Source organism: Salvelinus sp. IW2-2015, unplaced genomic scaffold, assembly GCF_002910315.2.
Source record: "Salvelinus sp. IW2-2015 unplaced genomic scaffold, ASM291031v2 Un_scaffold640, whole genome shotgun sequence".
NCBI lineage: Eukaryota > Metazoa > Chordata > Actinopteri > Salmoniformes > Salmonidae > Salvelinus > Salvelinus sp. IW2-2015.
This window is the reverse complement of record NW_019942587.1, coordinates 613,560-630,257: the sequence shown is the minus strand read 5'-3', so window position 1 is coordinate 630,257 and position 16,698 is coordinate 613,560. Positions and strand designations below refer to the sequence as shown.

At 41.6% G+C, this 16,698-nt stretch overlaps 1 protein-coding gene across 4 annotated transcripts in view; it reads right to left on the bottom strand.

The window, feature by feature from the left end:
• Positions 1 to 16,698, bottom strand: part of LOC112068653 (phosphofurin acidic cluster sorting protein 2) — a 96,290-nt gene that overhangs the window by 33,864 nt on the left and 45,728 nt on the right. For all 4 annotated transcript variants that reach the window (XM_024135847.2, XM_024135849.2, XM_024135848.2 and 1 more), the window contains exons 2-8: positions 16,164 to 16,251; positions 10,044 to 10,133; positions 9,575 to 9,700; positions 7,329 to 7,491; positions 5,810 to 5,901; positions 5,368 to 5,451; positions 3,275 to 3,334 (exon numbers count right to left, since the gene is read on the bottom strand). In XM_024135847.2, the coding sequence (XP_023991615.1) occupies positions 3,275 to 3,334; positions 5,368 to 5,451; positions 5,810 to 5,901; positions 7,329 to 7,491; positions 9,575 to 9,700; positions 10,044 to 10,133; positions 16,164 to 16,251 (703 nt within the window). The remainder of the gene's footprint in view (positions 1 to 3,274; positions 3,335 to 5,367; positions 5,452 to 5,809; positions 5,902 to 7,328; positions 7,492 to 9,574; positions 9,701 to 10,043; positions 10,134 to 16,163; positions 16,252 to 16,698) is intronic.

Sequence of the window (16,698 nt, the reverse complement as noted above, 5' to 3'; positions counted from 1 at the left end):
AGTACCAGGATTTGGCAGGATTTGGCGCATGCAGCATGAGTCCGTGGTCCCATCCTGCCTGGTGTCAACGGTACAGGCTGGTGGCGGTGGTGTAATGGTGTGGGGAATGTTTTCCTAGCACACGTTATAGGTCCCTTGATACCAATTGAGCAACGCTTAACCTCTAACCGCATGTAGAATCCATGCCACAAAGAATTCAGGGTATTCTGGAGAAACGGGGGTCCGACCCAGTACTAGATAACAACCTGGCCACTGAGTTTATATATCTTTAGCCATACTGCTATTGTAACAACATGATGAATACATTATCTCTACAATAGCAATTTGTTTTCTTTTGGAAACATGACAGGTCTCAAAGGAGGAAATTGGGATTTTTCCATATTTCCCTTTGGAGTTGACAAACAGCTGCCGTTATTTGGAAAACTATAGTTAGACTTATGAAGCTATGCATACAAACACAGATAATGTTCTTTCAACTCGGAGAGTATTTATATTATTTGTCAATTAGTTCTGAAATGACTTGGAGCACATAAAATTGATTTAGAGGCACAAAACATTTTAATTAATTTCCACAGGCCATACATTACCCGACTTGGTTGCCTCATTGCCTTTTATGAATCATTACCGACCGAGATGAGACTAATTAAAAATATCGAAACATCAATTCAAAACTCACCGCTAAGTGATAATAAAATCAGCGTTCTGCTGTATATCTTTACATTTTTTGTTGTTGCAGGAAAATGTTTTATTTCCTCTCGTATTCTCACTATTCTCATTTATTTTGACTCAAATAGTTTGGGATTGGCTTTTACAAACTATCCCAATGTCTGGATTGGTGCGGTAATAAACTAGTGCTGCCAATCAAGGGTTCCCACACCTCTGCTACTCTCATCAATTCCAAGTGAAGTGACACTCAATGAGTCATTTATGAGTATGTAATTATGATTCAATATATTGGCAGGTGCTGAAGCACAACGTCGGGAAGACGAACAATGTGAAACACCGGCTGTCAAGGACAATACTTTTTCCAACCGTTTTCAATCATTTATTTCGTCCCGACGACAGGATGCATGACAAAGCCGTGACCGGGGTCAACCAATTGGTCCCTAGAACGTCCTGTCAGTAAAATAAATGTGTTGATCCAATACTGCACATAACCAACCATTAATGAACCCAGCCAGCCCTGTACACATTGAACCATGGTGTGTGTGTCCCAAATGGCACTCTATTCCCTACATGGTGATAAATGGGCCCTGGTCAAAGTAGTGCACTATATAGGGAATAAGGTGTAATTTAGGACATACCAATGGTACCACAGTTGCCTTTCCCAGTTAGGTCACTTCCTGTTTGAAGGAGAGGTAATATTGTTAAGGACTTAGGTGATAAAGGATACACTCTCAGGACGAGACTGGTAGACAGCGAGTGAGGTTAGGTTAGAGACTACGGTGGTATTTAATTAGGATCCCCATTAGCTGTTGCAAAAGTAGCAGTTACTCTTCCTGGGGTCCACACAAAACATGAAACATAATACAGAATGACATAATACTGAACATCAATAGACAAGGACAGAACTACATAAACATTTTTTTAAAGGCACACAGCCTACATATCAATGCATACACACAAACTATCTAGGTCAAACAGGGGAGAGGCTGTTTATTTGAGCAATATGAGATGGATGGAAGGAAGACTGGCATGCATAGTATTTATATCTGATTACAATGGAGAGCAAAACGTGCTGCTCTGTTCTGGGCCAGCTGCAGCTTAACTAGGTTTTTCCTTGCAGCACTGGACCACACGACTGGACAATAATCAAGATTAGACAAAACTAGAGCCTGCAGAACTTGCTTTTTGGAGTGTGGTGTCAAAAAAGCAGAGCATCTCTTTATGACGGCTAGACCTCTCCCCATCTTCACAACCATTGAATCTATATGTCTTGACCATGACAGTTTACAATCTAAGGTAACGCCAAGTAATTTAGTCTCAACTTGTTCAACAGCCACACCATTCATTACCAGATTCAGCTGAGGTCAAGCACTTAAGGAATGATTTGTGCCAAATACAATGCTCTTAGTTTTAGAGATGTTCAGGACCAGTGTATTACTGGCCACCCATTCCAAAACAGACTGCAACTCTTTGTTAAGGGTTTCAGTGACTTCATTAGCTATGGTTGCTGATGCGTATATGGTTGAATCATCAGCATACATGGACACATATGCTTTGTTTAATGCCAGTGGCAGGTCATTGGTAAAAATAGAAAAGAGTAGAGGGCCRAGAGCGCTGCTCTGCGGTACACCACACTTTACATGTTTGACATTAGAGAAGCTTCCATTAAAGAAAATCCTTTGAGTTCTATTAGATATATAGCTCCGAATCCACGATATGGCAGATGTTGAAAAGCCATAGCACATACGTTTTTTCAACAACAGGTTATGGACAATAATATCAAAGGCTACACTGAAATCTAACAGTAGAGCTCCCACAATCTTCTTATTAACAATTTATTTTCAAACAATCATCAGTCATTTGTGTCAGTGCAGTACATGTTGAGTGCCCTTCTCTATAAGCATGCTGAAAGTCTGTTGTTAATTTGTTTAGAGAAATAGCATTGTATTTGGTCAAACACAATTTTTTTCCAACAGTTTGCTAAGAGCTGGCAGCAAGCTTATAGGTCTGCTGTTAGAACCAGTAAAGGCCGCTTTACCACTCTTGGGTAGGGGAATTACTTTGGCTTCCCTGCAGGCCTGAGGACAAAGACTTTCCTTTAGGCTTAGATAAAAAAACATGATAGGAGTGGCTATAGAGTCAGCTACCATCCTCAGTAGCTTTCCATCTAAGTTGTCAATGCCAGGAGGTTTGTCATTATTGATCTGTGGGCCTAGCCAACGCACTTAAATCAATTAAATTGATCTGTAAACAGAAGTCAAAGGTCAAAGTCAATAAGCTCCATATATTTGGGACGTCATTAACAGATAATGATATATACTTTTTGAAAAAAGAGGCTACCTAGAACAAAGGGTTCTTCAGCTGTCCRAGCACTGTAGTAGGAGAACCCTTTTTGGTTGGTATAACTTTTTCACAAAATGGTTGTTTGACGGTTCTTCATTGGGTGAAAGTTCTACCTGAAAACAAGAAATGGTTCTCCGACAGGGACAGATGAAGAACACTTTATGAACCTTGTAGTATTCTACAAGCACTTTGAAGCAGTGGCAGATGAATCCCTTGTAGCTTGTTATTCCTATAAAACAGAACAGTTGAAGCATGCAATACTAACCTCATCCGTCACTTTGAATCTCTTCAACAGGGCCACAAACTTCTGTTTGAAATTGGGTTGCTGTAAACGGAAGGTGAGATAGAGGGAGGAATAGAGGGAGAGAGAGAAAGAGTTTGGTGTCAACAAGACTACACAAACTACATTTTTTATTATGATCCCCATTAGCTGACGCCATGACATAAGCTAATCTTTCAGAGATGTCAGTGTAACCAACAAAGCTGTTGAGAGCGCAATAAATCACAGTGAAGTTAACACAATATACCTTGAGTCTAGTTTTCACCGCCAAATGTTATTACGCTCCGGAGTAGAGTATCCCCTAGGTAAAGATCTAGGATAAGCTTCCCTTCCTCCAATCCTAACAATATTAATTCATTGGGAAAATGCAAAACTGACCCAAAATGAATGTCTAGGGACAATTTCACCCTACTCCTATTAATATTCTTATCTGAAGAGTGGCAGCATCTCAAGTGTACTTGGCTACACCATTAAAAGTCAGTTAATGTTCACATGGCTTAGTGGCTTCGACCTCMGTGACCTTATGTGACCGTGGCGTGTTGCATGATTCACCAAAGGCACATTAGGTCATTGGAGAGAGCCAGACGTGTCATTATTAACAACACCAAGGATTATCGTTTGAAGCAAATACCCGGGCCTAGGGAAAAGGATTTGATAGTGTGCGTTATTTGTGATTTATGTTTGTGTGTGTGTGTGTGTTACCAGCTCCCATGTGCAGGTCTCAGTTTGTGTGTGTTGGTGCCTGCTTAAATCTGTATCCTTAGTTGGTGTTTTAGTCTGCACAGTGTTTTGGTCTAAAAGTGGATGTTGAACTCATTCCAGGACAACTCTCCTGTCACTACTGCTTAGCAAAGGATTTAGGATTTAGCAGACTGAAGACATCTTCTGTGCCATCCCAGAAAAGAACAAGACTGAGGAGCAGACCTAACACAGACACTTCTTAAAGAGATTATAGTCGGCACTTGTTGACTGCACCCATTTGCACTGGCTTGGAACTTTCTAGACAGCACACACACTAAACCTAAGCATGCAGTTATCAGGAGCAAGGAATTGGGACCGAAAAACTGTATTGCATTTAAAATGTAGTTTGTACTTACAGTGCCTTCAGAAAGTATTCATACCCCTTGACATTTCCAAATTTTGTTGTGCTACAATTGGGATTCAAATGAAATTAATGGTACTTTTTTATGATCTATACAAAATATTTGGTAATATCAAAGATATATTTTTTAAAGATTCATGAAAAATAAAACTAATATATATTGATTACATAAGTATGCAACCCCCCAGTAAATACATTTCAGAATCACCTTTGGCAGTGATTACAGCTTAGAGTCTTTTTGGATAATTCTCAAAGAGCTTTGTACAACTGGATTGTACAACATTTGCCTATTATTATTTTTTAAACACTTCAAGCTCTGTCAAGATGGTTGTTGATCATTGCTAGCCAGTCATTTTCAAGTCTTGCCATAGATTCTCAAGCCGATTTAAGTCAAAACCAGGCCACTCAGGAACATTCAATGTCGTATTGGTAACTCCAGTGTATATTTGGCCTTGTGTTTTAGGTTATTGTTCTGCTGAAAGGTGAATTTGTCTCCCAGTGTCTGATGGAAAGCAGACTGAACCAGGTTTTCCTCTAAGATTTTGCCTGTGCTTAGCTTTATTCCGTTTCTGCTCGTGGGCTACCCCTGCCAATAGAATTCTACTCCGTTGTGCTCTGGCTCTGCCTAGAACAAAATCACAGACTCAATCTTGCAAAGTTACATTTGTTTTGGTTTGTTGCATTGAAAAGGGGCTAATATAATGTTGATTCAATCACAGGGAAAGCTTTAATCTATATAGCGCAATCTAATGGGGCGAACTCAGTGAAGTTCAAATCTCTTACGTCTCTGCGCGGAATTGCATTTCTTCCCAGTGGCATGCATAGAGGAGAAGCGCGGCCGCTCAGGGCTCTATGCTGGGGCTATTCTCATTCTAGCACTAAAATAAACTTACAAGCTAGGTTTGATGTGTATTTGAATGAATTTATCCAACCACATTGTAAAGTTGTTGATATAGAGAGGCTCCCCCATCCTTACCCTTGTCATGGATGTCGTACGAATCATTTTCCTCCGGTTTTTCTTTGGCTTCCTTTGCACATCCTCATCCTCATCGTACAGGTCCTACAAAAGAGAGCGTTTTGTGCCATAGAGAGCAGTGTTTTTACAACCCATGGGAATGTACCTTTTTGTTCCAGCCCAGCACTAACACACCTGATCATCAAGATTAGTGGAATCAGGTATGTTAATGCTGGGCTCGAACAATAAAGTGCAGTTCTGTGAGTTATAGATTGGAAAAACACACAGCCAATGACATTTTGGTCTATAACTACAACTAGAACCCAGGAGAAATAGTATGCAGGGATTTACTGTATTGGTATACAGTGTTTATTTTGGGTTGTGTGACTGCAAATATCCATTACAGATATTTAGAACTAGAGATCCATCCCAACAGCAAACTGTAAGATCTACTGTGTCTCACCACTGGTTGAACAGCATCGTCGCTAGCTTCCTGCTCCGAGGAGTAGCTGTCGTCGTCATCCTCGGAGTAGTTGTCCATATCCGGGGAGCGATCTGGGGTGAAAGACAGGAACATAAGCTACATGTCAATTCTCCATTCACTCACTGTTAAACTCTGGCGAATTTAGCGTGGATTTTAAGTGGCTATATCCCATTGCTCCACTCAGAGGCTGTGAGCTAAAAAGAGGTCAAGTAAGTTTAAATGCCTCTAATGTCACTCCGTACTTCCTGAAGGACGGGAAAATTGAATGAATAAGTGAGTTCAGTACATTTTTTCAAGAGATTTCATATAGCTTGCCGGCCATCTGGCTAATATTTCATCCTTGACAGATGATTTCATTTTGGCGCGCAGGCTGTCAGTTTCAGAGGGAATTCCTTTACATTAGTGCATCTGACATCTGTATCGTTTACTGGGCATCCATTTTGGTTCTGGGAGCACGAGGATCCTAAGGGAACATCAGGTGCCAGGCTGTAAATGCCTTAAGAATCACTGAGATTAATATCCTCCATTTCCCCTCAGTAACATTAGTCCTAATGTACTTAAGCTGTCATGGTTAGGGCTATAGGCCCAGGTAGTAACAGTGGTCTGTGGACACAGGCAAATACACGGGCTATTAGTGGGTCTGTGGTGGGCTTAATGCACTTCAGTAAATAGACTTTTAAGTAGTGAATGTATAGAAATCTCTAGTGACACAAGGATGACTGAAACATTGAGACATTGAAAGGCTACACAAAATACATTTCTTTCAAAATAATTTCTTTTTTAGAAAAGTTAACCTCAGCCATTCTGTGTCATGCCCTTTGTGAAAACGAGTTGTCAATATAGAAACAAATGTCTATTAAAATGTGCAATTGCCTGGGCCTCCTGACTGGCGCAGCGGTCTAAGGCATCGCAGTGCTAGAGGTGTCACTARAGACCTGGGTTCGATCCCGGGCTGCATCACAACCAGCCGTGATTGGGAGTACCAATTGGGGGGCACACAATTGGCCCAGCGCCGTCCGGGTTAGGGGAGGGTTTGGCCGGGGGGGCTTTACTTGGCTCATTTATGCTCTAGCGACTCCTTATGGCGGGCCGGGCGCCTACAGGCTGACCTCGGTCACCAGCTGAATGGTGTTTCCTCCGACAAACTGGTTGTGGCTGGCTTCCTGGTTAAGGAGGCGGGTGTTAAGAAGCGCGGAGGAAATGGTTTCACTCACGCGACTGTCAGGCTAAGTGCAATGTAAATATGCACTTATTATGCCATTAAAAGCCCTGAGATAGACTAGCGTCCAGTCCAGCGGGTGTACTTGTACATCAAGCTGACTCATGCTACAGAAACAAGAGATAGCCAGACCGGCCCTTAGGGCAGGAGACTCGGACAAGGATACTTTATGCAATGAAATAACATTATGGCAAAAACAACTGTTTTCGGGATGAATAGATTTCCTCAGRGTGTGAGCCCAACACTTGTAATGACAGGCACTGGTTTCAAGGTCCCCACCTAAGGCTTTGGCCTTGGTCCCTGGCTGCCCGCTGCCGTCCTCATGGTCAATGGGCTGACTGGACAGGGAATACACGCTGAGCTCGGCCGCACGCACCGGCACCTCCTTCACGTTGCTATGGAGACCCAGGATCTGGGCTCCATCTGTCGGATGCTGCATCACCTAAACCCAAATCAGGACAGAGAAGTGTGTGAGCGACATACAYGWGTTMTTGRGTTCATTSAWACAGAACAATGAGTACCTGAGTAAAATACATGAGCTAATGCAGACGCACACCCACATACACACACACAAATAAACACAAGCCCATGCAGGCACACACACATTCATAAATTTGCAAACACACACGCACCTTCAACTGATGCACACAGTTTTTCTTAGAAACGGGGAAACTTAATTTTCTTCCTCATGTCTCACCAAATCGGATTTGTGCRTCTCACCTTGACAGAAACCCCATCACAGCGACGCCTCTACTCCCACCCCACTTCTCTACGTTGGCTCTAAGCTCTAGGCTGTGTACCAAATCACATACGGTGCCATTTGAGAGGCAGCCCTGGAGTTTCATTAACCATCCATCACTGGGGCAGGTTGCATCGAAAATGAAAGCCCCAAATGTTCTCCAATCCCTGCTGTCATTCAAACCCAAAGGCAAAGCCTGACGGCACTTTGTTCACACAGTCACATCTCTACTGAGTATGACATGTTCTCTGTCATTCTCCCCAGCATGCTGTATTATTCAGGCGTTTGCGGAGGCGGAATTGTGAAACTAATTGCGAGTGTATTGCGGATGGAGACCTGGGGAAATGTAGCTATGGTAGTKCTGTAATGTGATTGGAGGAATGGGGAAGCATGCCTACATCCGGGGGCATGGTTTAATGCTGGCTGGTGGCTGTTTGGAATAGTTCACGGATGTGCATATAATGACATTGGCTTGTGTTCAGTCAATTTCAAATAGTGGGTTTCTGTATATCACTTCTGTTCACTTTATGCATTCGGTTACAGTTCCTTGTTATGGCCAGTTAATATGTTCCTCCTTGCTTTGGCAACTTTGAATTTAGCACAGACCTTGCTAAAAATGTATTCTGAATTGGAACTGGTAGAGCAGCCTGATCTCATCGACTAGACGTAACATAATATACGTAAATCAAATTAGTATGATGTGTTACATTTGGTATAGTTAAATAAGACAGAAGGTTACTTAACGCAACTTACTACTTTTAAGCTACTATGCAACTACTTAGCATGTTAGCTAACCCTTCCCTAACCTTAACCCTTTAACTTAACTCCTAACCAACCTCCTCACCTAACCTTAACCCTAACCCCTAGCCTAGCTATGATAAACATTAGCATTAGCCACCTAGCCAKTGTTAACCACAAAAAAAWTGAATTCGAAACATATTATACGAATTGCTATTAGTAACATCAAACAAATTGTAATGCGTAACCTGTTTTGAGTGCACCCGCCTAACAATAAAGACATAATTTAAACTGTAAAAATGAATTACCTTTTAATGTGGCATAAACACAACCAGTCATGATATTTTCATCTGATTGTCAAACAAATCTCTTCAAAAAAGTAGGCATGTTCGTCCACTCCAAAATAATTCCAGCATCCAAACTACATACAGCCATTTTATTAATGGAAATAGACATCTGTTACAAAACACCAAAAAAGTGTGCCTAATGAGATTCTGCGATTGCTGACAAATTGAGCTTTTTTGTAGCCTGAAAAGTCGGGACACCTTAAATGCATTGGAATGAAGGCTATTTTTTATTAAGGACGCATGGCAAACAAATACATTTTTTTTTTGAAGTACAAAGGAAAATCTATGCGAAAAGGAGCTCATCTGAAGCCGAAATTCAGCACTACTGGATGGACAGCGCTGKCACATGGAAATACATGGTTTAAACCATGACAAAGAGGTGSGGGTGTTCGTTTCATAGGAAGATTTTATTTTCATATTTACCACTGTAAAGCATATTTACCACTGCATTTTAAATTAATAGGAGAATGGTTAAATTAGCATTTTTTTTGAGACCCCACAAAGTTTGACTTTCGTTGCATTTAGGGGAGATAACGTCTCATTCAGGGGGGCTGAGCCCTGGGCTCCCCCGTAATTCGCACCATGGGCCTTGTTTTCCATTGTTACGGATGTATAACCCCATGATAAGCAACGTGCGTTTGACTTCATATGCCGTTGTGATTTTTTTTAAATTGTCACAAATATTAAGCTGTTGTCTTTACCTCTGCCATATTGATGACGCCCACAGCTAAGGTCTTATATCCCAGGATGGTGCGGTTTTTATATCGCTTCCTCCTCTGCAGCATGATCTGCAATCGGTTGGCGTCCCTTTTGAGGAAGTGGGGATACTAGGGGGGACAGAAAAGGGCGGAACACACATTAGGTGTTACAGGAGGTTACATCACACCTTGCATCACGTCTGTAGCCATGACAACATTTTTCTTCAGTCAGTCATTTCTTTGATGCCTTCAGACCCGCCACCTCAGATGGGCTTTGAACGCCAAAATGAGGTGTGGGAAATACACTATAACTAAAAAAGGGGGTATGATGTTTACATAGGCACTTCCATTACTTTAGCAAAAAGCGCTGTACATCAACCGTTGGCTATTGAAAATATGTATTTCAGTCACATAACGGATCACTCTTTGACACTATATAATAGTTTTGAAAGTCGTGTTAACCTGGCCATACCTGGAGTGAGAAGGTTAGCTCAAGGTCAGTCTCCATCAGTCCATCTGGAGGAAGGACATACTCGTTGGACCTCAAGATGCGCTTGGAGCCCTGTGGAGGAACATTTAAAAGAGGCACAGAGAGAGTTAGGGATGTAATGGTGACTGAAACAAAGACATTTAGTGGTAACACTTCGACTTTGCAATGCTCCTTTCCCTGAGAAACGTGTACAGAAACTAAATTCTAAAACGCACACATCCCCGTGTCAAAGAAGGAGCGTTTGCCAATGATGCCTTGGGCTTAAGGGTTGTTTCTGGACAGGGTCTTGGAGCTGCGTGTTACCTCAGTAACCTACTGATCCAGCCAATTTAAAAGGAAGACTCGGTGTGATGTGGATACAGAAAGCAAACAGCATAATGGATCAATTTCCGCAACAACTTAGAACGCTGAAGCATAAGGCATTTCTTTGGTGCCCTCGCTACCACGCTGTGAACAGCGTGATGCGAACACGTGCACAGGTACTGTGTGTGTGACTGTGAGAGAGCATCTCGCTCATTTCAATATATCTGGTTCTGCTCGTGGCAACGTCATTTCTTTCCTAGCATGCTCTATCATCTCACCCAATACAAGCTTGCTTTTGTCGTGGATCAGTAGCCGTGTCTGAAACCCATACTTGAGTCCGGAAAAACAACATTTTATGGTATGTGACATTTCAAAGAATCTAGTATACTTTAAATGCCTGGATGTCATACTAATTTCGGTTTTGACAACAGCTGATCAATTAGATATTGGGGATGCGCTACCAAAAACAATGAATATATGAAGAACGCCAAGAGTGTGCAAAGCTGTCATCAAGGCAAAGGGTGGCTACTTTGAAGAATCTCAAATAAAATATATTTTGATTTGTTTAACATATTTTTTTGGTTACTACATGATTCCATATGTGATATTTCATAGTTTTGATGTCTTCTCTATTATTCTACAATGTAGAAAATAGTAAAAAATAAAGAAAAAACGTTGAATGAGTAGGTGTTCTAAAACTTTGGATATGCGACTTTACGTCTTCACTGAAGAGAAAGAAAATTAAGATGTGTAATTTCAGTTAATTTAATGAGATTGTGTTAGATTAAATTTTTCCCATGCATCTTTTTTTAAATGTAAACATTTTTGTTAATTTTCTCTTTTTTTCACTGAAACCTATTTTAGTGAACACTCGTCTTTCATTTAACTTTTATGCTGGCCCAAGACGCACAGAAATGCAACAACAATGCATCACAAAATTACAAAAACGTTGTCTTTCACAAAACATTTAGCTAGTATCTTAATATTGGTCATTTCATATCGATTATACATGCAAAAATGCTACATTATGCAATTTATGTGGTTACTCATGTTCATCGCTGAAATCTTTTAGTATGCTGTAAGTTTACCSCTGCACTTTTACTTTGGAAGGGCCTGTAGAATTTGTACTTACCATTTACAGTTTTAATAGATAATGTTTTGACGAACTGAAATACTGTTGTTTCTGCATATCCTTTGATATCCTGCAATAACTGGCTATTGAGACTGTTCTGTTTTTTAAATGGGAATTCACTACAGAGCTTTCTTTATTGCTTGACTTAGATATGGGGTTTGCGCTACAGAAATCAATGAATATCGGGAAACAACGAGATTGCGCATGACGCAAAATATAACATTTTATAGTACGTGCATTTTCGGACTCTGACATCGCTCGTTCTGATATTTCTTAATTTCTTTCTTTTTGGATTATGTGTGTATTGTTTTGTATTGCAAAGTATTACTTCACTGTTGAAGCTAGGAACACAAGCATTTGGCAGCAACTGCGATAACATTTGCAAGTCTGTGTACGGGACCAAGAAACTTTGATTTGATTAAGCAGTAGATTTATGTATTTTGTATATATTTTATTTATAGATATTCATTTTGTAGCATTTTTGGTGATGTCCTTTTTATAAACCCAAAGTGGATTTCTGTTCTCATTTAAAAGTGTTTCTTGTTTGTAATAATACAAAATCAGTACATCTACTGTTATACTTTCAACATAAAAGGATGCCCTCGCACATCTGAGCTATGTTATTGCAGGTGCAATACATTATCATTAGTAGCCTAGCTATAGTTGGCTAGATCAACRAATAGGAGGCCAAGTCTTTGAGTGCTGGCTTGATCAGAAGAAGGTGGTTAGGGATATGGTTGATGAAGACGGAGTCTGGTGATGATCTTGTCGAGGGCTACTCTGGGAACCAGCCCGAGTCGTGTAGCCACTGGACTTCTCCGTCACAATGTCTGACATCCACTTGCGTGATTCCTCAGCAGCTCTGGGCACCAGAAAGCTCACCACACACAGTTCAGAGTAGTAGCTAGCCAGTCGCCCTCWTTGCGAGCTKTCTGCATCATTCCTCTACTGCATCTCCCCATTCCTCTCAAGCTTCAGGTGACTCTTCAATTGATGCATGCTTAGGCCTACGGTTAACTCGAGTTTACTCCAAATTAGTGATGCACCGATATTATGTTCCGATATTTCCTTGCCCTAAAAAAAACGATACCGATAACCGGAATAAAAACATATTGCGGCCTTTTAAGCATTCRAGTACAGTTAAATAGTTAACACACACACGGARYCAGCGGTCTAAGGCACTGCATCTCAGTGCAAGAGGCGTCACTACAGTCCCTGGTTCGAATCCAGGTTCATCATACAGGTCACGCAGTGAAGTTTCAGCTCTTGTTTGTCCGTGGCCTCTCTTCCTCGGTGCACACTGTTTCCATCTTGTCCAGCTGTGTATGCAACATTTCCCGTAAACCCTGTTTCTTGTCTGCATCGAAGTAGCGGTCCTTGTACATAGCATCAAGCATGGTGGCGACACAGTAAAGAGAATGCCACCAAATCGCTTGTTCACAGCCTGTGTCGGCAGTTTTGTTGAGCAGGCGTTTCAATGCCATGACAGAGGGTATCACATCTGCTGCAGGAGCAGTCGATGAGCATATTTTTTGAGTCAGTTGTTCGACTGGAGCTAGCTAGTGTGTTCATGTTTCAGACATGTTCTCAAATGCCATTGAAATGGCAGCAGCAGTATGACAACCAGCACATTCATGAGCATGCAATACGACTTTCCTCAGTACGAAATCCTCGACAACCCACTGTGCTGTCAGACTCAGCATGCTCATGCGGCTGGTATCGCTGGTCCAAATGTCAGTCGTGAAGCTAATTGCAGCGACGCCGTCACTGTAACTGCGGTAGGGCAACATCTGAAAAATAGCGCACCGTGTGTACCGGTGTTCGACCAGTCGGCAAAAGCCAACATCACCCACGACAGAGAACGGTTGATTGTCAAGGGCAATGAATTCCATTATCTTGACTTTAATGCATTTCGCCTTTTGAGTTGTCTCGCTGAAATGTTCTTACTCTCTCAAGTGACTGCTCGACTTGTTGACCACTCGATCCACTCAGCAGACATTCTGGGCTAGGTTAGGAATGCTGTGTTGCACGTGAAGCGTTACATTTTACGTGGCGTCATTACGCCATGTACCTACGTTTATATTAGGTATGCACGTCAGCTTTGACATCAGTTTTGCACATTGGCGCTAAACTAGACATCGGGCCGATACCAATGTTGGCATTTTTAGCCAATATCGGCCAATTACGATATGTTCACCGATATATGGTGCATCCTTACTCCAAAAAACGTTTTTCCAAATGCTACTTAGCTAACAACACTCTGGCACTCCGCTGTAATGAAAGATCACTGGGTGGAGCTACAGACGATCCTTTCCGGTTCATATGCGAAGCCATAACTGTMGGTGCATTCAAGACAACAGGGAAATCTGGGGGAAAAAAACATGCTCCGACTGGGAAAAATATTTTTTAACAGTCATCCAGCTCGGCATCCGACTAGAGCTGAAGATCACCAACGTCACGATTTCCCCCAGTCTGAGCTCATTTTGTTTCCGAGTTCCCAGGTGCACTTGCGCCCGTGGCATACTACAGCATACTTTTTACTAAACAGTATGTGCTAAATAGTACTTAAACTGCATACATATTAATCCTACTAAGTAAGTAGTAGTCAAGCCAGAATTCGAACACAGCTAGTGACATGCAGAAAAAAAAACAGTGGCAAAGGCTTATTTTCTTTCTATCACGGTCAGTTAGCGCTTCACTAACTCTCCATGCTGACTGTTTAGTCTTGTGGGAGGCTAGCTTCACATCCAAATTAATTGACTGTAAATGCAACAGGCTAATTGCTAACAAGACAACAGCAGCAGTCAGCATCTAACGTCTACTGAGCTGTCGCACACAGCTGTACTAAAATGGACCAGCAGACAGTTATCAGTGATGAAGCATCACAATACATTCCGTCTTGAGAGACGAAAGGGAGAAGGAAAGTTTGTGAGGAAAATAAAAAACAAATGGAAAAATCTGTATTCGGACATGCATTCCTCTCATGGTGACTCGGCAAGCTAAAAAGTTGTGCTAGCTACTTCAAGAAATGAATGCTAATTGATACTAGAGCAGGAAGAAGAGACATGTGGCTTCCAAGAGTAGCCCCATGGGTCCTGACAACTAAGTGCGTAGGTAGGTGTCGGCTTCAGACACGTCTGCAACCAAAGCTATTGGCTAGCTCAATGACAATAGAATTAACTCATTTCTGAAGGCGTTCAAAAAAACTGAAAGGTCCAAAAACAAGTACGCATTATCGGGTTTTAACATACGGAACAAAACCGCCACAATCTTCTGAGTGCAGTAGCTAGAAATACAGAGTGACCCAAGAACAAACATTTTTCACACTCTTTTTCCTCCTGTCAAATGGGGAATACAGAGCAGTCGAGACCCGTCTTAACTCCTGACTACGCCGCAACTTTCGGTTCTTTTGTGTTGCTGCTCAACATGCTGTCATCAGAGGATCAGATGTGGCCATTTAWGTCCCTTTTCTGACAAGTGGCAGGTAGGCGGCTGAGACAGGCGCTAGCTAGCCATCACAATCAACACAGGAAGAAAGGAACAGTTTCTGAATGGTGTTCTCAGAAATACGCTGAAGTACAGAGTTACTTGAGGACAGKGCAGCGGTGGGCAATATTGACTGACACTTCAGGGTCTGATAGGGAACAGCCACCGAAGGTTTTCAGGTCAGGTTTTCTACCACCTGATGAACTGTAACTGTCATGCTGACAAGTTTAAAATCTCTTGAGGTTGGTCTTCCTTCACAACACCAGAGACCATGTCAAAAATGTTCAGACCTGTTGGGCCCCTCTTAGATTAAAGTGCAACTGATTTATGTATTGACAAATCAATCCAACCAATGTAGTAAAATGTCAGATCTCTGTGTGTATCTGAAAGGTAAGCTTGCCATTTACAGTATATAAAATTATTGCAAAGATTTTTGATAATCTACCTCTCAATACTCATGAAGTGCATAGTGCAAATGACCAGTGAATTTACCACCAGAAATTAGAGAGAACAGAAAGAACACAGTTCAACCACACAATGCTCTTTCTCTCAGATTGCACAGAACCCTGAGCAATACGCAAGCACTGGGCAGTACCGCGGGCCAAAGCGACTACTTTAGAATGCACAGTGCCCCAAGTAACGGTCGGACATAACTGTATTATTTTTCATTTTCTCTCTGTTCCTATCGAACAAGCCGTCACCTTGGTAACCGCTCGGGCAGTCCTCAGACTATTGAGCTTAGTGGAAGGAGAGATTCTGGGGGAGGTTGTCAGGTGTGAAAGGAAAAGTATGTGGCTAAGTCYTAATTCTGCCAAGATGCATGAAATAAAGGACGTACAAAATATATGCAATGGCTTCAGAAATAGCTTGTAAGGAGGACCACAGAGAAGTGGAAAATATTTCCGATGTTGGCCATTAGCTTTTGTTAGTTATTTCCATATTTGAGTAAATTGACTATTAGTATTGACCTTGATATAGTCCTTTGATTTTGTGTTGTTTATTTCAGAATATATTATCAGTCAATTGATGCAAACAGTTGTCACCAAACCATCCCACAACACAAGACTTCAATGGTCAACAGCAATCCAASTTCCTGTGTTTMTATGGACACTCCATTTGATACTAATACAATCCGAAGCGCGTTACTTAAAATCGTCATAATCTTCTTAACCTGGACTCACCTGTATTTTGACAGCTATCACCACTGAGCTAAGCTCCCGGTCCAATTCTTTGAGGACAATCAGCTTCTTGAGGGTCAGGCTGCACAATCTGTGGTCAACAGGGGAGACATGGAAGGGATTTCGTTTAGTTTKATTCATTTAGATCAGTGGTTCCCAAACTTTTTATAGTCCCGTACCCCTTCAAAACGTTCAACCTCCAGCTGCGTACCSCCTCTAGCACCTGGGTCAGCGCACTCTCAAATGTTGTTTTTGCCATCATTGTTAGCCTGCCACACACACACACTATTCGATACATTTATTAAACATAAGAATGAGTTTGTCACAAACCAGCTRGTGGGAAGCGACAAAGAGCTCTTATAGGACCAGGGCACAAATAACAATAATCAATCATTTTGCTCTTTATTTTGCCATCTTACATATTAAACCTTATTTGTTCATCAAAAATTGTGAAGGGAGGAAAATGTAAGACTTTTGATAACTATAAAACAGCAGATTAGAGTCTTTTCATCGTCTTCTCTTCACAGCAATAGAACTT